At 50.9% G+C, this 26,471-nt stretch overlaps 1 protein-coding gene across 2 annotated transcripts; it reads left to right on the top strand.

Moving 5' to 3' along the window:
- The first annotated feature begins 441 nt into the window (after positions 1-441).
- Positions 442-22,930, top strand: LOC139273276 (josephin-2-like). Of its 2 annotated transcripts, XR_011595053.1 has the most exons (6): positions 442-1,053; positions 1,215-1,340; positions 2,788-2,982; positions 10,292-10,473; positions 21,522-21,681; positions 21,973-22,930. XR_011595053.1 is itself a non-coding variant. In XM_070889967.1 (4 exons), exons 1-4 carry the CDS (start codon positions 839-841, stop codon positions 10,389-10,391), a joined length of 636 nt encoding a protein of 211 aa, XP_070746068.1. In that variant the 5' UTR covers positions 442-838; the 3' UTR covers positions 10,392-11,728. The 2 variants fall into 2 exon arrangements, 1 of the variants encoding a protein (XP_070746068.1); XM_070889967.1 differs by lacking the exons at positions 21,522-21,681; positions 21,973-22,930 and having other exon boundaries at positions 10,292-11,728.
- Positions 22,931-26,471: the final 3,541 nt, after the last annotated feature.

The raw sequence follows: 26,471 nt of genomic DNA, 5'->3' as shown, positions 1-26,471 counted from the left end.
ACGTCCATCAATCGATCTCTAACCAATAAGTACCTTTGCATTGCTGTGAACAGAACCCCCAACTTCAGCAGCAATGTTGTCATATAAATACAGGACAGAACCATTTCAAGAGATAACTTTTACCTTTCCCTCCAGAGATGTCTTTAATCTGTTCCCTGCAAAAACAGTTTTTTTTTTGCAGTTTTCACAAGGCTGGCCTAATCAGCCTTTAGGAGCCATCCAAAGGCAGAATTATTTGAATTTTGCAATGTGGACAACAGTGGCAAGGCCACATTTACTTCCCATTCTTCTAAACAAATAATCACGCAATAAAATAAAGACTATGTTAGAAGGATCTTCTGACAGGGTACGATGAAGTCGGGTGAGAGTGGCGCCTGCGCAGTATGGAGAGAGTGATAGGACGGCTGCGCAGTACCGGCAGAATGAGAGTGGCGGCTGCGCAGTATGGACACAGTGAGAGTGGCGGCCGTTGAGTGCCGGCAGGAGACTTCTGTTGGAAAAGGTCACGGGGGGAGAAAGAGAGCCCGCTGTCCCCTCTCCCTCCCTGTGTGAGAATGTCTCCCCCGGGGCGGGGGCAGTGAGTGTGTGAGGAGAGCGGGAGCAGGCTCGTCCGATGTGAGGATGGATTTGAACCCTCCCTGTGTGTGTGTGTCTCGGTGCAGAGAGCGAGAAGGGCAGCATCCGCTGTGAGCAACACAGACTCCCGGCCCCAGGAATGATGTGACGTAATGATGCAATTATGTGAATATAACGTGATGACGTAATGGACGGAAGGCCGCGGGCTGTATTTGAACTTACCCGCTCTCTGTCTCTGGGTGTGTGTGGACACTGAGGCCCGATGTGCGAGCCGCTCGATCCCCCGCTCCCCGGGTCCGGACTCTCACAGTGCGGCCTCCCTCCACGCGGGCCCTCACCCGCCTGTCCCCCCTCACTCTCAGCCCCCCCGCTGTACCACGAGACCCAGGTGCTGGAGCTGTGCGCCGTCCACGCGCTCAACAACCTGCTGCAGCGGCCTGTGTTCGGCCGGCGGGAGCTGGACAGTCTGTGCCGGAGGTAGGTCCATGGTAACCGGCAGGGGGGGCATGGCAACCGGGGGCGGGGGGAAGCGCGTCCCCGTGGTAACCGGGGGGGGGGGTGTCTCCATGGCAACCTCTCTCCCCTTGCCCAGTCTTGAAGCCCTGTGTTTTTCTCTCACTCTCACGCTCCCCCCACAGGTTGTCTCCGGACTCTATGATCAACCCCCACCGCAGTCTCCTGGGGACTGGGAATTACGATGTGAACATACTCATGGCTGCCTTAGACACGCAGGGCTTTGCGGCAATCTGGTGGGACAAACGCAGGTAGGTCTGCTCCGCATCCCCAAACCCCGGGACACAGCTGTGTTTCCCCCCCCCCCCCCGGGAGCGTCCGTCCGTCCCCCCCCCCACCTCCCTGGGAGCGTTCCCCCCTCCCCGGGAGCGTCCGTGCCCCTCTGCCCCCACTCCCCGGGAGTGACGTCCCCCTCCCCGGGAGCGTCCCCCCTGCCCCTCCCCGGGAGCGTCCCCCCCCTGCCCCTCCCCGGGAGCGTTCCCCCCCCTGCCCCTCCCCGGGAGCGTTCCCCCCGCCTGCCCCTCCCCGGGAGCGTTCCCCCCCCGCCCCTCCCCGGGAGCGTTCCCCCCCCCCCCGCCCCTCCCCGGGAGCGTTCCCCGCCCCTCCCCGGGAGTGTTCCCCCCCCCCCCCCCGGCCCTCCCCGGGAGCGTTCCCCCCCCCCCCCCCCCGCCCCTCCCCGGGAGCGTTCCCCCCCCCCCCCCCGCCCCTCCCCGGGAGCGTTCCCCCCCCCCCCCCCCCGCCCCTCCCCGGGAGCGTTCCCCCCCCCCCCCCGCCCCTCCCCGGGAGCGTTCCCCGCCCCTCCCCGGGAGTGTTCCCCCCCCCCCCGGCCCTCCCCGGGAGCGTTCCCCCCCCCCCCCGCCCCTCCCCGGGAGCGTTCCCCCCCCCCCCCCCCCGCCCCTCCCCGGGAGCGTTCCCCCCCCCCCCCCCCCGCCCCTCCCCGGGAGCGTTCCCCCCCCCCCCCCACTCCCCGGGAGCGTCGTCCCTCCCCCCCCCCCCCACTCCCCGGGAGCGTCGTCCCTCCCCCCCCCCCCACTCCCCGGGAGCGTCGTCGTCCCCCCCCCCCCCACTCCCCGGGAGCGTCGTCCCTCCCCCCCCCCCCACTCCCCGGGAGCGTCGTCCCTCCCCCCCCCCCCCACTCCCCGGGAGCGTCGTCGTCCCCCCCCCCCCCCACTCCCCGGGAGCGTCGTCCCTCCCCCCCCCCCCCACTCCCCGGGAGCGTCGTCCCTCCCCCCCCCCCCACTCCCCGGGAGCGTCGTCCGTCCCCCCCCCCCCACTCCCCGGGAGCGTCGTCCCTCCCCCCCCCCCACTCCCCAGGAGCGTCGTCCCTCCCCCCCCCCCCCTCCCCGGGAGCGTCGTCGTCCCCCCCCCCCCCCTCCCCTCCCCGGGAGCGTCCTCCCCCCCCCCTCCCTCCCCGGGAGCGTCGTCCCTCCCCCCCCCCTCCCTCCCCGGGAGCGTCGTCCCTCCCCCCCCCTCCCCGGGAGCGTCGTCCCTCCCCCCCCCCTCCCTCCCCGGGAGCGTCGTCTCTCCCCCCCCCTCCCCGGGAGCGTTCCCCCTCCCCGGGTGCGTCCCCCCCTCCCCTCACTTCCCTCCCCCTCTTCCTCTCTCTATCCCCATCTCTCGTTCCCCCCCCCCCCCTGTGTCTCACTGACCCTCCTGCCTCACTCTCTCCCGCTCTTCCCCCCGCCCCGCCCTCTGCAGGGACCTGGCGAATCTGGTGCTTGGCCGAGTTCACGGCCTGATTCTGAACATCCCATCCAACGTGACCCTGGGCTTTGTATCGCTGCCCATCCGCCGCAAGCACTGGGTGGCCATGCGCAAGGTCAACGGGGCCTATTACAACCTGGACTCCAAGCTCAAGGCCCCCGTCACCATCGGCTGCGAGGAGGAGGCCCGGTGAGTGGGAGGGAGCAAGGGGAGGCCTGGTGCGAGGGAAGTGAGAGCGTGCGAGGGGAGTGGGGAGGAGGCCCCATGAGTGGGAGGAGGCGGCGGATAAGGGGAGGTGGGGCGGAAACGAGGAGAGAAGGAGGGGATGAGGAAGGGAGGGGGCCGACGGGAGGAGGAGGGTGGGGGCTGAGGGTTGGGTGTGGGGGGAGGGGCCTACGGGAGTGGGAGGAGGGGCCGAGGGGAGGAGGGTGGTGGGGGCCGAGGGTTGGGTGCGAGGGGAGTGGGCGGGCGGGGAGTGGGGGAGGGGAGGGGCGAGGCAGGGAGGGGAGTTGGCGAGTGGGAAATGAGGAGGGGCTGAGCGGAGGGGGTCAGTGGGATATGGAAACATTAAAATTTACAGGAGGACATTTCGGCCCATCGTGTCCACGCTGACTGACGAAGAGCCGCACGGCCCTTGGTCAACAGCCCTAAAAGTTAAACCTAAGAACAATGACGGAAAGGCAAAGAGCGCCCAACCCAACCAGTCAGCCTCACACAACTGCGACACCCCTTACATTGAAACATTCTACAGTCCATCCCAACCGGAGCCATGCGATCTCCTGGGAGATGCAAAAACTAGATAAAATTCCACGTCAATTTGTGGAAAACAAATCTGGGAAAATTCCTCTCCGACCCATCCAGGCGATCGAAACTAGTCCAGGAGATCATAGGTTTAAAAAAAAGGGATGAGGTCCTAGGAAACGAATTTAAGGAGCTAGGAGCTAAATTAAAAAGTAGGACCTCAAAAGTAGTAATCTCGGGATTGCTACCAGTGCCACGTGCTAGTCAGAGTAGGAATCGCAGGATAGCGCAGATGAATACGTGGCTTGAGCAGTGGTGCAGCAGGGAGGGATTCAAATTCCTGGGGCATTGGAACAGGTTCTGGGGGAGGTGGGACTAGTACAAAGCGGACGGTCTGCACCTGGGCAGGACCGGAACCAATGTCCTAGGGGGAGTGTTTGCTAGTGCTGTTGGGGAGGAGTTAAACTAATATGGCAGGGGGATGGGAATCAATGCAGGGAGACAGAGGGAAACAAAAAGGAGACAAAAGCAAAAGACAGAAAGGAGATGAGGAAAAGTGGAGGGCAGAGAAACCCAAGACAAAAAACAAAAAGGGCCACTGTACAGCAAAATTCTAAAAGGAAAAAGGGTGTTAAAAAAAGAAGCCTGAAGGCTTTGTGTCTTAATGCAAGGAGTATTCGTAATAAGGTGGATGAATTAACTGTGCAAATAGATGTTAACAAATATGATGTGATTGGGATTACGGAGACGTGGCTCCAGGATGATCAGGGCTGGGAACTCAACATCCAGGGGTATTCAACATTCAGGAAGGATAGAATAAAAGGAAAAGGAGGTGGGGTAGCATTGCTGGTTAAAGAAGAGATTAATGCAATAGTTAGAATGGACATTAGCTTGGATGATGTGGAATCTATATGGGTAGAACTGCAGAACACCAAAGGGCAAAAAACATTGGTGGGAGTTGTGTACAGACCTCCAAACAGTAGTAGTAATGTTGGGGAGGGCATCAAACAGGAAATTAGGGGTGCATGCAATAAGGGTGCAGCAGTTATAATGGGTGACTTTAATATGCACATAGATTGAGCTAACCAAACTGGAAGCAATACGGTGGAGGAGGATTTCCTGGAGTGCATAAGGGATGGTTTTCTAGACCAATATGTCGAGGAACCAACTAGAGGGGAGGCCATCTTAGACTGGGTGTTGTGTAATGAGAGAGGATTAATTAGCAATACCGTTGTGCGAGGCCCCTTGGGGAAGAGTGACCATAATATGGTGGAATTCTGCATTAGGATGGAGAATGAAACAGTTAATTCAAGGTATGAGGCGTGAATTAGCTAGGATTGATTGGCGAATGATACTTAAGGGGTTGACTGTGGATGGGCAATGGCAGACATTTAGAGACCGCGTGGATGAAGTACAACAATTGTACATTCCTGTCTGTCGTTAAAAAAAAAAAGGGAAGGTGGATCAACCGTGGCTATCAAGGAAAATCAGGGATAGTATTAAAGCCAAGGAAGTGGCATACAAATTGGCCAGAAATAGCAGTGAACCCGGGGACTGGGAGAAATTTAGAATTCAGCAGAGGAGGACAAAGGGTTTGATTAGGGCAGGGAAAAGAAGCTTGTAGGGAACATTAAGACGGATTGCAAAAGTTTCTATAGATATGTAAAGAGAAAAAGGTTAGTAAAGACAAACGTAGGTCCCCTGCAGTCAGAATCAGGGGAAGTCATAACGGGGAACAAAGAAATGGCGGACCAATTGAACAAGTACTTTGGTTCGGTATTCACTAAGGAGGACACTAACAACCTTCCGGATATGAGGGGTCAGAGGGTCTAGTAAGGAGGAGGAACTGAGGGAAATCCTTATTAGTCGGGAAATTATGTTGGGGAAATTAATGGGATTGAAGGCCGATAAATCCCCAAGGCCTGATGGACTGCATCCTAGAGTACTTAAGGAGGTGGCCTTGGAAATAGCATTGACAGTCATTTTCCAACATTCCATTGACTCTGGATCAGTTCCTATCGAGTGGAGGATAGCCAATGTAACCCCACTTTTAAAAGAAGGAGGGAGAGAGAAAACAGGGAATTATAGACCGGTCAGTCTGACATCGGTAGTGGGTAAGATGATGGAATCAATTATTAAGGATGTCATAGCAGCGCATTTTGAAAGAGGTGACATGATAGGTCCAAGTCAACATGGATTTGTGAAAGGGAAATCATGCTTGACAAATCTTCTGGAATTTTTTGAGGATGTTTCCAGTAGAGTGGACAAGGGAGAACCAGTTGATGTGGTATATTTGGACTTTCAGAAGGCTTTCGACAAGTTTCCACACAAAAGATTAATGTGCAAAGTTAAAGCACATGGGATTGGGGGTAGTGTGCTGACATGGATTGAGAACTGGTTGTCAGACAGGAAGCAAAGAGTAAGAGTAAATGGGGACTTTTCAGAATGGCAGGCACTGACTAGTGGGGTACCGCAAGGTTCTGTGCTGGGGCCCCAGCTGTTTACATTGTACATTAATGATTTAGACGAGGGGATTAAATGTAGTATCTCCAAATTTGCGGATGACACTAAGTTGGGTGGCAGTGTGAGCTGCGAGGAGGATGCTATGAGGCTGCAGAGCGACTTGGATAGGTTAGGTGAGTGGGCAAATGCATGGCAGATGAAGTATAATGTGGATAAATGTGAGGTTATCCACTTTGGTGGTAAAAACAGAGAGACAGACTATTATCTGAATGGTGACAGATTAGGAAAAGGGGAGGTGCAATGAGACCTGGGTGTCATGGTACATCAGTCATTGAAGGTTGGCATGCAGGTACAGCAGGCGGTTAAGAAAGCAAATGGCATGTTGGCCTTCATAGCGAGGGGATTTGAGTACAGGGGCAGGGAGGTGTTGCTACAGTTGTACAGGGCCTTGGTGAGGCCACACCTGGAGTATTGTGTACAGTTTTGGTCTCCTAACCTGAGGAAGGACATTCTTGCTATTGAGGGAGTGCAGCGAAGGTTCACCAGACTGATTCCCGGGATGGCGGGACTGACCTATCAAGAAAGACTGGATCAACTGGGCTTGTATTCACTGGAGTTCAGAAGAATGAGAGGGGTCCTCATAGAAACGTTTAAAATTCTGATGGGTTTAGACAGGTTAGATGCAGGAAGAATGTTCCCAATGTTGGGGAAGTCCAGAACCAGGGGTCACAGTCTTTAAGGATAAGGGGTAAGCCATTTAGAACTGAGATGAGGAGGAACTTCTTCACCCAGAGAGTGGTGAACCTGTGGAATTCTCTACCACAGAAAGCTGTTGAGGCCAATTCACTAAATATATTCAAAAAAGAGTTAGATGTAGTCCTTACTACTAAGGGGATCAAGGGGTATGGTGAGAAAGCAGGAATGGGGTACTGAAGTTGCATGTTCAGCCATGAACTCATTGAATGGCGGTGCAGGCTAGAAGGGCCGAATGGCCTACTCCTGCACCTATTTTCTATGTTTCTATCACCCTGACCGCATTCGATTCCCTGCAGTACTTATCATCGTATATGCGCCGGCCAACAAGAGGTCTAATCCCACTTAGCAGCTCTAGGTCCATAACCCTGCAGGTTATGGCACTTTAAGTGCCCATCCAAGCACCTTTTAAAAATGGTGATCGTTTCTGCATCCACCACTCTTCCAGGCAGAAAGTTCCAGATCCCCACAACCCTCTGCGTGCAGAAGCTCCCCCTCAATTCCCCTCTGAACCTTCCACAAACCACTTTAAAACAAAGCCCCCTCGTAATTGATCCCTCCGCCAATGGAAATAGGCCCTTACTGTCCACTATATCCAGGCCCCTCAATATTTTGTACACCTCAACGAGATCTCTCCTCCACCTCGGGCATGAATAGGGGCCTCAGGCAAGTGTGACTACGAGAGGCGAGCGGGATGTGAGGAGCGGCTGATGTTCGCTGGCCTTTGACTGATGCTCAGTCACCCCAGCCAGAGTCCTGAGTATTGCGTCTCTACTGACACCCCCTCTCACACTCTGGGGATCTTGGACGCCTGCCATCCAGTGCTGTGACCCCAACTATTTACAGTCTATATTAACGACTTGGAAGAAGGGACTGAGTAATGTAGCTAAGTTTTCTGACGATACAAAGATGGGAGGAAAAGCAATGTGTGAGGAGGGCACAAAAAAACCTGCAAAAGGACATAGGCTAAGTGAGTGGGCAAAGATTTGGCAAATGGAATATAATGTTGGAAAGTGGCCCCTCGCCTCCTCCCTATCTCTGTAACCTCCAAGTCCTGCAATTTTCATCCTCCTGTTCAAATCCCTCCATGCCCCCCGCCCAATCTCTGTAAACTCCTCCAGCTCTACAATTCTCATCCCCCCACAACCCTCCGAGATATCTGCGCTCCTCTAATTCTGCCCTCTTGAGCATCCCTGATTATAATCACTCCACCATCGGTGGCCGTGCCTTCACCTGCCTGGGGGCCCCAAGCTCTGGAACTCCCTCTCGGCGCCTCTCCTCCTTTAAAACACTCCTTAAAACCTACCTCTTTGACCCAGCTTTTGGTCACCTACCCTGCTATCTCCTTATGTGGCTCGGTGTCAAATTCTGTCTGATGATCACTCCTGTGAAACGCCTTGACTTTAAGCATGCTGAAGGTTTGAGTACAGGAGCAAGGCCTTGGTGAGACCACACCTGGAGTATTGAGTGCAGTTTTGGTCTCCTTACCTAAGGAAGAATATACTTGCCATAGAGGGAGTGCAGCGAAGATTCACCAGACTGAATCCTGGGATGGCAGGTCTGTCGTATGAGCAGAGACTAGGCCTGTATTCACGAGAGTTTAAAAGAATGAGAGGGGATCTCATTGAAACTTATAAAATTCTGACTGGGTTGGATAGACTGGATGCGGGGAGGATGTTTCCCCTGGCTGGGAAGTCTAGAACAAAGGGGTCACACAGTCTCAGGATATGGGGTAGGAAATTTAGGACCGAGATGAGGAGACATTTCTTCACTCAGGGTGGTGAACCTGTGGAACTCTCTACCACAGAAGTCTGTGGAGGCCACGTCACTGAATATATTTAAGAAGGAGATAGATAGATTTCTAGACACAAAAGGCATCAAGGGGTATGTGGAAAAAGTGGGGATATGGTGTTGAAGTAGAGGATCTTGCTGATAGTAGACTCCTGGTAGTAGATTACTAGTCCAGTAACGTAACCATCATCATCATCATCATCATAGGCGGTCCCTCGAACAAGGATGACTTTCTTCCACGAGTTCACAGATGTTTCAATGAAGGACCCGATGTTCCAGGTCTGGAACTCCAATTGAGAGGTGGAAGATGCCTGTGTGTGGATTTTTTTAACGTGTGGTGACCGTTGCACATCAGCCACCACACGGCTTGACAGAGCTAGTTTTTATCCAGTGGCAAGGGTTGAGCAGGATGACTGGAGACCTGAGTAACATAATCACTACACTATACCCCATTGTGAGTTCAGAGAAGGTTCACGAGGTTGATTCCGGAGATGAGGGGGTTGAATTATGAGGAAAGGTTGAGTAGGTTGGGCCTCTACTCATTGGAATTCAGAAGAATGAGAGGTGATCTTATCGAAACGTATAAGATTATGAGGAGGCTTGACAAGGTGGATGCAGAGAGGATGTTTCCACTGATGGGGGAGACTAGAACTAGAGGGCATGATCTTAGAATAAGGGGCCTCCCATTTCAAACTGAGATGAAGAGAAATTTCTTCTCCTGAGGGTTGTGGATCTGTGGAATTTGCTGCCTCAGAGAGCTGTAGAAGCTGGGACATTGAATATATTTAATACAGAGATAGACAGTTTCTTAAACAATAAGAGATTAAGGGGTGCGGGCAGGGAAGTGGATCTGAGTCCATGATCGGATGAGCCATGATCTTATTGAATGGCGGAGCAGACTTGAGGGGCTGTATGGCCGACTCCTGTTCCTATTTCTTATGTTATGTTAAATGTCTTCACTCAGAGGGTGGTGGACCTGTGGAATTCTTGAACACAGAAGGCTGTGGAGGCCAAGTCACTGAATATATTTAAGAAGTACAGGCAACTCTCGATTATCCGTACACGGACCTAGCGGAGAACGGCACTTTTAAAAACTGTGATAGTGTCCCGTGTACAGCTGCACCGAGATGGACATTTTGCTGTTTTTCTAATCTCGGCACCGGAAAACAAGCTGATCCCAATTGCAACAGAAAGCAATACAAAGCTCCTGTCCAAACTACTCATTTTTGGTCTTTAACGCGCTCTTACACACGACCATTAAACCCACCCCAAACACAGTCCTGCGCTGGCCACTTTCTGCACCATCCGCTGTTTGCACGAAAGCATCAGTGAATAACTGCAGCCCTGAGTGCAATTAATTATTTATTGAATGTTCCCACTCCAGAGAGTTAAAAAAATATCCGCTTCCAACACAGTAGGGTTCACCGTGTCCTTGCCCGTGTTTTTAACCTTTCCACGTCAAATTTGGGACCAAACATTCTCGCTAAGTACGTGCACTCGCCCTTACAGCAAAATCGTTTACCCGAAATAGCCTGATCCCCGAGGGACCCGGATAATCGAGAGCTGCCTGTAGATAGATAGAGTTCGAGACACAAAAGACATCAAGGGATCTGGGGAGAAAGCGGGAATATGGTGTTGAGATAGAGGATCAGCCATGATCATGTTGAATGGTGGTGCAGACTCGAATGGCCGACTCCTGCTCCTATTTTCTATGTTTCTTTGTATCAACGCAAAGTGTTGTCCCTGGCAGGGAGTTCCTGAAGGATCAGATCGCCCAGGAGCCTTGCGAGCTGCTGCTGGTGGTGGAGAAGGAGGTGGAGGAGGACGGGAGCTGGCTGGCCGTTCGCTGAGTGAGGCAGGAGATCGGACGGATGGAGAGAGGGAGAGAGGAGGAGGAGAATGGGGTCCCACCTCGGAGCCTGGACTGCGACGGTACGAGAGGGTGGGGCTGGGGGGCGGACTTGGGGAGCGTGTGGCAGATGACCAAGTTGGCTCTTGCCGGACACTGTGCTCTCCGACCCCTCCCAGAGCGACTGACCCACCTGCTTGATGCTCAGTGGCTTATCTGCGGCAGAGACTCCCGGGAGATTCTCCGTCTCCCCCACCGCACCCGGGAAGGGAGACGGAGGGAGGATACGGACTCGAGGCGGGGGAAGGGACTGAGCGTTAAAGGGGGGAAAGCGTGGTGGGGAGCTGCTTTGTCTGACCTGTGACCCCCTCCTACCCCACGCTGAGCAGAGTTGAGCCCCCGCCCCCCCCCTCCGTGCACAGAGTCTCTCATCGCTATGACACCGGCAGGGACAGGAGGACTCTCTCACGCCCTCCCCCTCTCACGTTCGCACGCACTCTCGTTCTGTCACTGTGACCATTTTCCCCCCCCCCCCTCCCTGAACTCGCTAGACAATTTTCCCCCACACACCCTGGACCCCGGATTCCCCTCCCAGACTCCGTGGAATTCCCCCACTCCCGGAAGCCCAAGAGACCCACCCTGTGATCCAGGCTGACGTTCTATGCTCCCTGCGTGTATCAGCCTCTCGTGCAGTGGTCTGCGTAGAGTCTGGGGGAAGGCTGAGATGCGTGGGTGTGTCTTCCTCTTCTTCCTCCTCCACTTCTTCCTCCTCTTCCCGATTAGCGGTGGATCTTCGATAGCTCTTTTCCCCGCCCCCCCCCGAGGGGAGATCACATTGGGTCACAAGGCATACATCACAACTCTCCTTCGACGTGTAAAGCCATCTGTATGTATATAAAGATGCAGATTGTACATAATGCTGTGCAGTGCGGGCTGTTTTGAATAACGTTTGAATATGCAGATTCGCCCCCAGTATTGCGCTCAATAATTTGCATATGCTGATTATCCTGGGTGCCGCGTGCAATAATTTGCATATATTAATATCCAGGACCCCTCCCTCGGTGGTGTCTAATTTGCATAAAATGTAAATTAGTCCCGGTGCTGTATATCTCAATTTGCATATCATTTCAACATACGCAGATTCTCTCAGGTGGGCAGTACAATATGCATTGAATCTCATTACCCGGGTCCAACCATGGTTTAATTTGCATATATTTTGAATATGCACAAATTCTCCCTGGTGCGGATTGGATTAATTTGCATGTGTTTTGAATATGCAGGTTCCTTCTGTCAGTTGCTATGCTGAGTAATGTGTCCAAATAAAAGTCTTGGAATTACTGTCTGCTGTGTGACGCGAGGAAATTCATGGGTTACAACAACAACTTGCATTTATATAGCACCTTTAACACAGTAAAACGTCTGAAGGTGCTTCACTGGGCCATGGAGGGATTTGAACAGGAGGATGAGAATTGTAGGGGTGGGGGGCGAGGGGCCATGGAGGGATTTGAACAGGTGGATGAGAGTTGTAGGGGCTGGAGAAGGTTACGGAGATAGGGAGGGAGTTGAACAGCAGGATGTTGACTCTAAATTCGAGGCCTTGCAGGACTGGGAGCCAAGGTGAGTCAGCGATCAGGGGGTGATGAGTGAACGGGACTTGGTGTGAGTTAGGACAGGGGGGAGGCATGGTAACCGGGGGGGACGTAGTACCGTTGCCATTGCCCGCATATTGTACCTGAGGAGGAACGTGGCTCTGGGCCAGCACCTCCATAGTGCAATTAATCGGCTCTGCACTTTGATTCAAACTGGCACTCTGGCCGATCGAACGCGTTCAAGTGCTAGGGACACACTATGACGTGTGCACCCCTGCTCTGGCACCCCTTGAGGTCAGTAGGGGTTGTCGTTTTGTGAGTGTATTAAAAAGAATCAATCTTTTACCAACCTGAACCGTTTTGTTTTGTCTGAGTCAATTATAATCTATCCACAGTAACTCCTTAGGTCCGTTTGTGGGGCTTGTGGTTCGCGGTATAATTCAGAAGACCAGCCAGCTGGCATCCGCTCACGGCCGGGTTACACAGTAATCCCACTGGGGACGCTGCGCATCTGGCATAGGAGAAGACCTATCTGACCTCAGTGTCGCTCTGGGATTACCTGCTAATTGACGGGTTAGGCAGGAAATATTGGCAAATGCTCCTGCTGTCCAAGGGGAAACTGGGAGAAATTTAGAATTCAGCAGAGGAGGACAAAGGGTTTAATTAGGAGGGGGAAAATAGAATATGAGAGTAAGCTTGCAGGGAACATAAAAACTGACTGCAAAAGCTTCTACAGATACGTGAAGAGAAAAAGATTAGTGAAAACAAATGTAGGTCCTTTGCAGGCAGAATCAGCTGAAGTCATCATGGGGAACAAAGAAATGGCAGATCAATTGAACAAATACTTTGGTTCTGTCTTCACTAAGGAAGACACAAATAACCTTCTGGAAATACTAGAGGAACGAGGGTCTAGCGAGAAGGAGGAACTAAAGGAAATCCTTATTAGTCAGCAAATTATGTTTGGGAAATTGATGAGATTGAAGGCCGATATATCCCCAGGGCCTGATAGTCTGCATCCCAGAGTACTTAAGGCAGTGGCCCTCGAAATAGTGGATGCATTAGTGGTCATTTTCCATCATTCTATAGACTGGATCAGTTCCTATGGACTGGAGGGTAGGTAATGTAACCTCACTTTTTAAAAAAGGAGGGAGAGAGAAAACACGGAATTATAGACCGGTCAGCCTGACATCGGTAGAGGGGAAAATGTTTGAATCAATTATTAAAGATGTAATAGCAGCGCATTTGGAAAGCAGTGACAGGATCGGTCCAAATCAGCATGGATTTATGAAAGGGAAATCATGCTTGACAAATCTTCTAGAATTTTTTTGAGGATGTAACTAGTCGAGTGGACAAGGAGGAGCCAGTGGATGTGTATTTAGACTTTCAAAAGGCTTTTAACAAGGTCCCACCTCAGAAATTAGTGTGCAAAATTAAAGCACATAGTATTGGGTGTAATGTACTGACGTGGATAGAGAACTGGTTGGCAGACAAGAAGCAGAGAGTCGGAATAAATGGGTTCTTTTCAGAATGGCAGGCAGTGACGAGTGGGGTACCGCAAGGTTCAGTGCTGGGACCCCAGCTATTTACAATATACATTAATGATTTAGATGAAGGAATTGAATATAATATCTCCAAGTTTGCAGATGACATTAAGCTGGGTGGCAGTATGAGCTGTGAGGAGGATGCTAAGAGGCTGCAGGGTGACTTGGACAGGTTCGGTGAGTGGCAAATACATGGCAGATGCAGTGTAATGTGGATAAATGTGAGGTTATCCACTTTGGTGATAAAAACAGGAGGGCTGATTATTATCTGAATGGTGACAGATTGGTAAAGGGGGAGGTGCAACGAGACCTGGGTGCCATGGTACATCAGTCATTGAAGGTTGGCATACAGGTGCAGCAGGCGGTGAAGAAGGCAAATGGCATGTTGGCCTTCATAGCGAGAGGATTCGAGTATAGGAGCAGGGAGATCTTGGTAAGGCCACACCTTCAATATTGTGTGCAGTTTTTGGTACGCTCATAATAAAGGATGAAACTGAGTACTGTGTACAATGAGCAAGTGTGACCTTAACTCCTTTTAATAAGACTCCAAAGTGCAGGCACCTCGTGGGTGGCCTGCTTATATACTGTGCTCCCAAGAGATGCTGGGATCTCTTGGAACTCCAACAGGTGGGCCCTCTGGTGGTCAGGTGTCATGCAGGTTACAAAGAGTTAAATACATTACATCACTCTCCCGTAAAGTCAACAGTACACGTATTTACAAGGTGAGACGATCTGGGGCTTTACGCTCTCTTGTCGATCGGTTCAGTACAAATGCGGGTGCGGATGGGTTGATCAGTTCTTCACTGGGCTGTTGGGCAGCCGGCCTTGCCGGGCTGCTGGGGATGATGAGTTCAGTATCGTGGTCAACCATGATGTCAGTTGCCGTGTGTGCGCCCGTCCGTCCATCCGTCCCAGCGAGCCATTTGGGACCATGTCCATAATTGAGCACAAACACGGGCTCATTGATCCCAATATCCCATGACAAATTTGCGCTCATGGTACACACTTTGTTGATGCTGCTTGCCCTCTACGTCATCATGGAGATCAGGGTGGAGAAGAGAGTGTTTTGCTTTGAGCGCCCTTTTCCTGAGCAGCTTGGCTGGGGGAACTCCGGTGAGTGAGTGGGGTCTGGTGCAGTAGCTGAGCAGCACTCGGGACAGCCTGGTCTGCAGGGAGCCTTCCGACACACGTTTCAAGCTTTGCTTGATGGTCTGAACTGCCCGTTCTGTCTGGCCATTGGATGCGGGCTTGAACGGAGCAGATGTGACGTGTTTGATCCCGTTGCAGGTCCTGAATTCCTTGAATTCAGCACTGGTGAAGCATAGCCCATTGTCGCTGACTAGGACATCATGCAAGCCATGCATGGCAAACATGGTCCGTAGGCTTTCAATAGTGGCTGTGGACGTGCTTACTGACATTGTTGCACATTCAATCCATTTTGAGTAAGCGTCCACGACAACCAAAAACATTTTGCCTAGAAATGGGCCCGCATAGTCTACGTGGATCCTCGACCACGGTTTAGAGGGCCACGACCACAAACTTAGCGGTGCCTCTGTGGATGCATTGCTCAGCTGAGAGCAAGTGTTGCACTGGCGCACGCATGACTCTAAATCTGAGTCGATGCCAGGCCACCACACATGGGACCTGGCTATGGCTTTCATCATTACGATGCCTGAATGGGTGCTGTGCAGTTCACCTATAAATGTATCTCTGCCTTTCTTGGGCAAGACCACGTGATTACCCCACAATAGACAGTCTGCCTGCAGGGACAACTCGTCTTTGCGTCTGAAATGGCTTAATCGCCTCCTGAATCTCCACTGACACCGCACCAGCTCCCATGGAGGGCACAGCTTTTTACCAAAGACAGTAAAGGATCCTGGCTGGTCCAGGTCCTTATCTGGCAGGCCTCGTTCTCGAATGCCTCCATGACCATGAGCAAGTCCGCTGGCTATGCCACTTCCACCCCGGTGGTGGGCAATGGCAGCTGACTGAGAGCATCTGCGCACTTCTCTGTGCCCGGTCTGTGGCGGACTATAGCGTGAGTGCCCATCTTTGGATGCGGGCAGAGGCATTGGTAGTAATCCCCTTGCTCTCAGAGAACAGCGATATGAGCGGCTTGTGGTCAGTTTCAAGCTCAAACTTGAGGCCAAGTAAATACTAGTGCATTTTTTTCACCCCGTAGACGCACACCTCTTTTTCAATCATGCTGTAGGCCCTTTCGGCCTTGGACAAACTCCTGGATGCATAAGCTATTATGTATGTAAACCTGTAATTACCATGTCTAACCACCAGAGAGCTTATCCCCTGGAGTCTCAAGGGATCCCACAATCCCTTGGGAGCACCTGTATATAAGGAGGCCTCACAGGCTGGAGAGACACTCTGAGATCTGTAATAAAGGATTACGGTCACACTTACTTTGAGCTTGCAGTATCTAGTCTGACTCTATTCAAGACATAACAACTGACGACGAGATACAGATGACGAACCTCAACGCAACACTGCAAAGAACTGTGGGCATCCTGGAGAAATTTTCAGAGGGAGATGATTGCGAAGTCTTTGTGGAGCGACTTGACCAATACTTCGTTGCCAACGAGCTGGAAGGAGAAGGGAACGCTGCAAAACAAAGGGCGATCCTCCTCACCGTTTGCGGGGCACCAACGTATGGCCTCATGAAAAACCTGCTCGCTCCAACAAAACCCACAGACAAGTAGTACGATGAGTTGTGCACACTGGTCCGGGAGCACCTAAACCCAAAGGAAAGTGTTCTGATGGCGAGGTGTCGGTTCTATACGTACAAGAGGTCTGAAGGCCAGGAAGTGGCGAGCTACATTGCCGAGCTAAGGCTCCTTGCAGGACATTGCGAATTTGAAGGACACTTAGAGCATATGCTCAGGGGCTTCTTTGTTCTTGGCATTGGCCATGAAGTAATACTTCACAAACTTTTTACTGTGGAGACCCCAACCTTGAGTAAAGCCATAGCGATAGCCCAGGCGTTTATCTCCACCAGTGACAATACCAAACAAATTTCCCAGAGCACTAGTGCTGCTGCAGGTACTGTGAACAAAGTAACGTTGTTTTTGATCGAAATGCACATAGCAGGACTTGCATGCCTGTAGCTGCATGTCCGCAGATGACTGAGTCCGCCATCAAGGGTGGGGAATACAAGGCAATTAACACCTTGTTGGCGCTGCGGGGGTGATCATCAATTCTATTCATGCTGCTTCAAAGGATACAATGGGACACCTCCAACGTATGTGCAGGCGAGCTGAAAACCCTGCTAATTCTGCAAACCACCATGTTGCAGAGGAAGACAGAATCACGGTGGATCATGACAAACCAGAGCCTCAGACCGAGGAGGCAGAGGTATATGGGGTGCACACATTTACCACAACGTGTCCCCCGATAATGCTGAAGGTTGAATTAAATGGACTCCCGGTGTCCATGAAGCTGCACTCGGGTGCAAGCCAGTCCATAATAAGTAAAAAGACTTTCAATAAGTTGTGGTGCAACAAGGCTTCAAGGCCAGTCCTGACTCCCATTCGTACCAAACTTAGAACGTACACAAAGGAATTGATTCCCATAATTGGCAGTGCTACCGTAAAGGTCTCCTACGATGGAGCGGTGCACGATTTACCACTCTGTGAGTTGTACAGGGTGATGGCCCCATGCTGTTTGGCAGGAGTTGGTTGGGAAAGATACGCTGAAACTGGGACGACGTCCGAGCGCTTTCGTCCGTCGACAACACCTCATATACCCAAACCCGCGCTGTTCGAACCAGGCATTGGGAAGTTCCAAGGAGTAAAAGTGCAGATCCATTTGATTTCAGGGGCGCGGCCCATCCATCACAAGGCGAGAGCGGTACCTTACATGATGTGAGAGAGGGTGGAGCTCGAGCTGGACAGGCTGCAACGAAAGGGCATCATTTCGCCGATCGAATTCAATGAGTGGGCCAGTCCGATTGTTCTAGTCCTGAAGGGAGACGGCACTATCAGAATCTGTGGTGATTACAAAGTAACTATCAATCATTTCTCACTGCAGAATCAATACCCGCTACCAAAGGCAGACGACCTATTTGCGACGCTGGCGGGAGGGAAAATGACCTCGGCCTAATGACGCAGGAACAGGAACGCAAGAATCTTCGAAAGGCCTCGCCTGCATCAACATGCACAAAGGTCTTTTTGTTTACAACAGATGCCTGTTTGGGATTCGATCGGCCGTGGCGATATTCCAGTGGAACATGGAAAGCTTACTGAAGTCGGTCCCACGCACCGTGGTCTTCCAGGACGACATCTTGGTTACAGGTCGGGATACTGTCGAGCACCTGCAGAACTTGGAGGAGGTTCTTAGTCAGCTTAATCATGTGGAACTCAGGCTAAAATGCTCGAAGTGCGTTTTCCTGGCACCTGAAGTGGAGTTCCTGGGGAGAAGAATCGTGGCGGACAGCATCAAGTCCACCGATTCGAAGACGGAGGCAATTAAAAACGCACCAAGACCACAGAACTTGACGGAGTTGCGGTCGTTTCTAGGACTCCTGAACTACTTTGGTAACTTCTTACCGGGTCTTAGCACATTGTTACAACCTCTGCACTCTTTACTGCGTAAAGGAGATGAATGGGTATGGGGTGAAAGCCAAGAAAATGCCTTTGAGAAAGTTAGGAAGCTGTTATGTTCAAACAAATTGCTTGTGTTGTGCGATCCATGTAAACTTTTGGTACTAGCGTGTGATGTGTCGTCCTATGGGGTCGAGTGTGTATTGCAACAAGCTAATGAATTTGGGAAATTGCAACCGGTTGCTTATGCATCCAGAAGTCTGTCTAAGGCCGAGAGGGCTAAAGAAAATGCATCAATATCTGTTCAGGCTCAAATTTGAATTGGAAACCGACCATAAGCCGCTTATATCCCTCTCTTCTGAAAATAAGGGGATAAATACGAATGCATCGGCCTGCATCCAGAGATGGGCGCTCACTAAGGAATGGTTGGGACAGGATTCGGCCGACAAATGCAGGGCTCATCTCCTGACGGTTTGTGGATCCAGAACGTTCTCCCTGATGAAGGACCTTCTAGCGCCAGAAAAGTCGGCGGACAAGACGTTTGAAGAGCTCAGTAAGTTGATCGGGGAACACCTTAAACCGGCGAGCAGCATGCACATGGCGAGACACCGGTTTTACACGCACCGGCGGCGAGAAGAGCAAAGCGTTCCAGACTTCGTGGCAGATCTCTGGCGACTGGCGAGCCTATGTAAGTTCCCAGATGCATGCAGAGCGGAGATGCTGCGAGACTTTTTTATTGAGGGCATCGGGCACACTGGGGTTTTCAGGAAACTGATTGAGACCAAAGACTTGACCTTGGAAGCAGCGGCTATGATGGCCCAGACAATTATCTCAGGGGAGGAAGAGACCAGAATGATTTATGGCAACAATCTTGGCTCAAATGCGGCAAACGACCAGGGAGTCAACATTGTTAACGCGGCACACAGTTCTCTCGGCAGACAAGGGCAATCGGGCATGCCCCAGCATGCAGTTGAACCCAAAAGGGGAATTCAACAGAGACAATGGCTAGCTGAATGGCGATTCATGCCATCGCAATGGACAATGCGGCCAGTAATGGGGCCATCAACACCTGTTAATGGTGTGCTTAAGGACAGATGGAGACAGTCAGACGATCGATTGGTAATGGACCTTTTTTTTCGACAAGGTGGCCTCTAGCTCATGCTGGAGGTGTGGAGGCAAACACCCAGCCAGAGCTTTCAGCAATATACCTGCAGAAACTGCAACGTCAGCGGTCACTTGGTGCGTATGTGCAGAAAGCCTGCAGCCAGGTTGATGTAAGCCCTACGAGGCCAAATGAATAATGGGGGAAATCGCTGGAAGCTGAAGTTCAGCAAGTTCATGTGGAGCACATATACAGTTCATATACCAGGACGTCACCGATAATGATGAAAGTGCTCCTCAATGGCATCCCAGTACTAGTGGAGCTGGACACGGAGGCCAGCCCATCCCTGATGAGTATCAAACTGTTCGAAAGGTTGTGGGTGTCCAAGGCCAGGAGGCCAAAATTATTGTCGATTGATGCACTGCTACGGACATATACAAAGGAGATCATTCCGGTGCTAGGCAGCGCCATGGTAGTCGTGACCCACAAAGATTCAGAGAACAGGTTGCCACTCTGGATTGTCCCAGGGGACGGTCCCGCACTACTGAGGAGGAGTTGGCTTGCTGTCATGAACTGGAAATAGGGGTGATGTCAATGCAATTTCTTCTGTGGAGCAAGTATCATGCTTACAGGGTCTGGACAAATTTGACTCATTATTTCAACCTGGCATCAGCACTTTCATGGGGACTAAGGTAGTGATTCACATAAACCCAGACACCAGGCCAGTACACCACAAGGCCAGAGAGGTGCCGTACGTGATGCGGGAAAAGATAGAATGCCTGCTGAGGGAAGGCATCATCTCGCCAGCCGAATTCAGTGACTGGGCGAGCCCGATCGTGCCGGTGCTCAAGGCGGATGTGCCGGTCAGGATATGTGGCGATTACAAGGCCACCATCAATTGGGTGTCACTCCAAGACAGGTACCCGCTACCGAGAGCGGAGGATCTCTTTGCGACGCTATCCGGTGGCAAACTTTTTTCAAAATTGGACCTGACCTCAGCTTACATGACCCAGGAGCTGGCGAATGAGTCGAAGAAGCTGACCACCATCACGACACACAAGGGGTTGTTTGAGTACAACAGATGTCCGTTCGGCCGCCGCGATCTTTTAGTGAAATATGGAAAGCCTCTTGAAGTCGATTCCAAGGTCGGTGGCTTTTCAAGACGACATCCTCATCATGGGTCGTGATACTGAAGAACACCTCCACAACCTGGAGGAGGTGCTACGCAGACTGGACCGGTTAGGGCTGCGACTGAAAAAGGCAAAGTGCGTCTTAGCTCCAGAGGTAGAATTCCTGGAGAGGAGGGTAGCAGCAGACGGGATCAGACCTACTGCGTCCAAAACTGAAGCGATGCAGAGTGCACCCAGACCCCGTAACACGACGGAGCTGCGTTCGTTCCTGGGGCTCCTGAACTATTTTGGCAACTTTCTTCCCAAATTGAGCACGCTGTTAGAGCCACTACACATGCTCCTACGCAAAGGTCGCGATTGCGTCTGGGGGGCCAGGAAAGGGCTTTTGATCGAGCACGCAATTTGTTATGCTCCAACAAACTGTTAAAACTAGTTTCTTGCACGGGTCATATAACATTAACGTGTGATGCGTCGTCCTATGGGGTTGGGTGTGTTGCAGCATGTGAATGCCAATGGTCAGTTACAGCCGGTTGCCTATGCCTCCAGCAGTCTGTCCCGGGCACAAAAGGGGCTACGGGATGGTAGAAAAAGAAGCGCTAGCATGTGTATATGCAGTAAAATAAAATGCACCAGTACCTGTTTGGCATGAAATTTGAGCTGGAGACAGATCACAAACCCGACAACAAGGCCATAAATGTGAATGCATCGGCCCGCATTCAAAGGTAGACACCTACGTTAGCCGCCTATGACTAAACAATTCGGCACAGACCGGGCACTGAAAACTGTGCCGATGCACTCAGCAGACTATCACTAGCCACCACTGAGGGGGCAGCTGAGCATGATGCTGAGATGGTCATGGTTGTTGAAGCTTTCGAAAACGAAGGCTCACCTGTGACTTGGGGGAGAGAGGGCAGTACTGTGCGGTGAGGACAGGCTGGTGACGAACCTTTGTCTTACTGATGTTTAGCATAAAGCCCATACTTTCGTACGCCTCAGTAAACTATGTCCTGGAGTTCAGCCTCTGTGTGTGTGCAGACGCAGGCGTCATCCGTGTACTGTAGCTCGACGACAGAGGTTGGGGTGGTCTTGGACCTGGCCTGGAGATGGCGAAGGTTGAACAGTGAATATGACAAAGTGAACTAAGAACTGTGAAAAAGTTGTCTCCATGATAGTACCTATACCTATAGAGCTTATGCCATGCACTTTGCAACTTTTGCAGAGGAAGATATCAAACAACAGGGCACAGCAGATGTGCACGGAAGGGGGCCCTGCTGCCATTCAGTCGCTAAGTGGAATCGAGGAGCGTGCGGTGGCTCTGGTTCGGAGCCACAGTTGAGCGGCCACCTCCCATGGTGCTGCTGAGTCCTCTGATGTGTCACGTGAGTAATGTGTCCAGCAGTGTTAAAGTAATATAACGTCATTCCATTACAATATACGAATGTACGCTCCTCTTAATCAATCTGTCTATCTCCGACTGATCCTGCCTCCACAACTCTGTGTTACTCAATTCCACATAGATGTATGACCATATGTACTGCCATATGATGCATTATGTGACGTCTCTTGGTCTCATTTATTGTAGTAGTGCTCCTCCTTCAAATGCCAGCGCAGCGCAAGAATGTGTACCCTTCTGTTCTAATAAGCTCAAAAAGCTCAATTGTGTTTTGCAGGTCCCACAACACCAATGCACAGCGAGGCAAGACCTGACCCTGCACCGTTGCAGCTGGTGCTCCCCACGGGTGGGGAGGAGGAAGAGGATGAAGAGACAACCAAGCCTGAGGAGAAGGATCTGGTGGAAACGGAGGAGGATGCCCCTAGCATCCCCCTGCCTCTGCTTGATTCACCTGTGGGACCTGCGGCCATTACGTCGGAAACTTCGACAGAAGAAGCAGTGGGACCAAGCGGCGTGCAGCTGTTGATGCCAAGGCGAGCATTAGTGACCTCGCAGACCCCACGGAGATCGTGTCAGCGAGTAGTGCACACACCTACCCTGGCCGATCGCATGGATGGCTTGGCTCAACTGTGCAAGGAGACCGTTGCGATAAGTCGTGACCATCTCCAGGCGTTTGTGGCCTTCACGGAGGCCTACTCCCGGGTGTTACAGCAGATGCTCGAGGAGATGCGTGAGCAGACCGCCGCCACCAATGCTTTGCGGCATCCGCTGTTGGCGGAATGTGGCGCTGCATCCGAACGTGTTGTGATACCGCAGACCGAACGCCAGCACGCAAGTGGGTCAGGAGGAAGCAATTCCTTCTGACCCGGAAGGCGATCACCTGTTTCTCCTTCCCCTCGTACACCGCCCCCCAACAGGCGATCGCATCACCAGCTCCCCCACCACGGCAGGAAGTCTTGCCATTGGCAGTTGCACACCCAGGACATCTCGGTGCCAACCGGGGACCAAATTGGACGAGTGAGGTTGAAGTACGGGATGGCAGAGAATCTGGAGGGAAACGTGGCCACCGGTGATGACCTCTTCTGCTTATTTTTATTGTTATTGATATTGTTAATGTTTGTTGCTGCTGTTACTCTTTTACGATTGGGGTGTGGTTTGGGGAGGGTGGGTGGATTGTTTGGTGGGTTGTTATAATATAAATTTTGTTAATTAAAATTTTTTATTGTAATTTACAATTGTGCATTTTTTTATAATAATGTAATAACATATTAATGTAAACAATGGCCGGCCAGACCGGGCAAGGATATAACGTAACTCAATGCAACTGTTGTTTTGTGATAACCGTAACTGTAACTATCCACAATGTAAGTTCATGCAAAGCGTTCATTTATGAGCTGCTCACTCAACAGTTTTGCAGCCGTGTAACTCCCACAGGGCTTTTCCGGTCTTGCAGGTGGGCGTGAGGGCATGGGTTCATCGCCAGGCTGATTGTCCTCGAGGTGCTCATCGGCCTCTTCCTCCTGTTCCTCATTATCTACCTCTTCCGCCTCCAATCCTTCTTGAGCTGGACCTGCAGCCCCATCTGGCAAATGTTGTCCTCTCCTTATAGTTAGTTTATGTAACATGCAGCACACCACAATAAATTCAGCGACCTGGTCAGGGTGGTACTGTAGGCTGCCTCCAGAGTGGTCCAGGCATCTGAAGCGCTGCTTTAGGACTCCAATTGTCTCTTCGACGATGTTGCGTGTAGCTATGTGGCTTTCGTTGTAACGCTTTTCGGCTTCAGTAACGGGATTACGCAGGAGGGGTCATGAGCCAGTTGGCAAGGCCATATCCTTTATCCCCCAGCATCCAACCGTGACTCTTAAACAGGTCAGAGACAGTACTCTCACGCAGGATGTGTGCATCATGGATGCTGCCTGGAAAATTAGCATTAACTGCCATGATAATTTAGTTGTGGTCGACAATGAGCTGCACATTCAGTGAGTGAAATCCCTTTCGGTTACGAAACTCCTCTGGGTTCTGTAGAGGTGCTTTCAGGATGATGTGTGTGCAGTCTATTGCTCCCTGCACCTTGGGGAAGTTTGCTATTCTCGAGAAACCCAAAGCCCTCCCAGTCTGTGCTTCCCTGGTCATAGGGAAGTTTATAAAGTCCATCCTGTGTGCGTAAAGGGCTTGAAATCACCTGTCGAATGGAGCAATGTGTGGCGAGAGATAACACATATGTCGCCAGCTGAAGCCTGAAAGGAGCCCGATGCGTAGAACGATAGTGCCGCAGTAACCTTTACCTCAATGGGCAGTGCAGTCCTGATGGTGCTGGTAGGCTGCAGATCCCTCTTGATGAGCTGACATATCTCATCGATGACCTCCTTTCGGAAGCGCAACCTCCGAAGGCATGCATTATCAGGCAAGTTCAGGTAAGATTGCTTTTCCTTGTAAGTTTTTCGGCTGTAAGGCCTCCTCCTACGTCCACGCGTAAGTCTACGACCTCTACGATTGACCCCTTCACTAAAGCATTCACTAACTCGAGCTCAGATGCCAGCAGTTGTGCACTTACAAAGTAATGGCAGAGAAGCTGCAGCCCCCATCACTTTAATCACTATTACTATTGCTATTACTTTCACTGTTGATATAAATGCCCTTTCTACTATTAAACTGACCTTTCTACTAAAATAAATGAAAATATAATAAATATAAGCTTAAATTTGAATGGCAGAAACTCTGAACAAATATTTTGTATTAGTCTTTACAGTAGAGGACACTAACAATATTCCAACAGTGGATAGTCTAGAGGTTATAGGGGGGGAGGAACTTAACACAATCACAATCACTAAGGAGGTGGTACTCAGTAAGATAATGGGGCTAAAGGCAGATAAATTCCCTGGACCTGGAGGCTTGCATTCTAGGGTCTTAAGAGAAGTAGCGGAAGGGATTGTGGATGCATTGGTTGTAATTTACCAAAATTCCCTGGATTCTGGGGAGATCCCAGCAAATTGGAAAACTGAAAATGTAACGCAGACAAAAAGCAGGAAACTATAGACCAGTTAGCCTAACATTTGTGGGTGGGAAAGGATATTTGGAAAAGCAAAATTCGGTCAGGCAGAATCAGCACGGATTTATGAAGGGAAAGTCATGTTTGACAAATTTGCTGGAGTTCTTTGAGGATGTAACGAACAGGGTGGATAAAGGGGAACCAGTGGATGTGGTGTATTTGGATTTCCAGAAGGCATTTGACAAGGTGCCAAATAAAAGGTTACTGCACAAGATAAAAGTTTACGGGGTTGGGGATAATATATTAGAATAGATAGAGGATTGGCTAACTAACAGAGAACAGAGAGTCAGGATAAATGATTAATTCTCTGGTTGGCAACCAGTAACTAGTGGGGTGCCGCAGGGATCAGTGCTGGGACCCCAACTATTTACAATCTATATTTACGACTTGGAAGAAGGGACTGAGTTTAACGTAGCCAAGTTTGCTGACGATTCAAAGATGTGAGGAGGACATAAAAAATCTGCAAAAGGACATAGACAGGCTAAGTGAGTGGGCAAAAATTTGGCAGATGGAGTATAATGTTGGAAAGTGTGAGGTCATGCACTTTGGCAGAAAAAAAATCAAAGAGCAAGTTATTATTTAAATGGAGAAAGATTGCAAAGTGCCGCAGTACAGCGGGACCTAGGGGTACTTGTGCATGAAATACAAAAGGATAGTATGCAGGTACAGCAAGTGATCAGGAAGGCCAAAGATATCTTGGCCTTTATTGCAAGGAGATGGAGTATAAAAGCAGGGAAGTCTTACTACAGCTATATAAGGTATTGGTGAGGTCACACCTGGAATACTGCATGCAGTTTTGGTTTCCATATTTACGAAAGGATATACTTGCTTTGGAGGCAGTTCAGAGAAGGTTCACTAGGTTGATTCCGGGGATGAGGGGGTTGACTTATGAGGAAAGGTTGAGTAGGTTGGGCCTCTACTCATTGGAATTCAGAAGAATGAGAGGCGACCTTATCGAAACGTATAAAATTATGAGGGGGCTTGACGAGTTGGATGCAGAGAGGATGCATCCACTGATGGGGGAGATAGAACTAGAGGGCACGATCTTAGAATAAGGGACCGCCCATTTAAAACAGAGATGAGGAGGAATTTCTTCTCTCAGGGTTTGTAATTCTGTGGCAATCGCTGCCTCAGAGAGCTGTGGAAGCTGGGACATTGAATAAATTTAAGACAGAAATAGATAGTTTCTTAACCGATAAGGGATTATGGGGAGTGGGCAGGGAAGTGGAGCTGAGTCCGTGATCAGATCAGCCATGATCTTATTGAATGGCGGAGCAGGCTCGAGGGGCCGTATGGCGTAATCCTGTTCCTATTTCTTATGTGAAGTGGAAAGTCCAGCCCCATGTTTGTGAAATTTTTCGGGACCAATTCCATTTTGTTCCTTTCCCTGTAGCACTGGATTTAAGTGAATTGACTTTTCACAAGAAGTACACCAAGAAATACAGCAGGGGTCTCTGCGCACCAAAGGCAGCAGCTAAAGAAAAAACAAAAGACTTGCATTGATATAGCGCCTTTCACCACTTCAGCGCTTTACAGTCAATGAAGTGCTTTTGAAATGTAAGTCCTTGTTGGAACTGGCGGCAGGCAATTTGCGCACAGCAAGCTCGCACAAACAGCAATGTGATAATGACCAGATAATCTGTTTCAGTGATGTTGATTGAAGGATAAATACTGGCCAGGGCACCAGGGATAACTCCCCTGCTCCTCTTCTAAATAGTGCCACG

Source organism: Pristiophorus japonicus, chromosome 9, assembly GCF_044704955.1.
Source record: "Pristiophorus japonicus isolate sPriJap1 chromosome 9, sPriJap1.hap1, whole genome shotgun sequence".
Lineage (NCBI taxonomy): Eukaryota > Metazoa > Chordata > Chondrichthyes > Pristiophoridae > Pristiophorus > Pristiophorus japonicus.
Note: the sequence above shows the minus strand (reverse complement) of the source record. Positions and strands in the feature narration are given on the sequence as shown.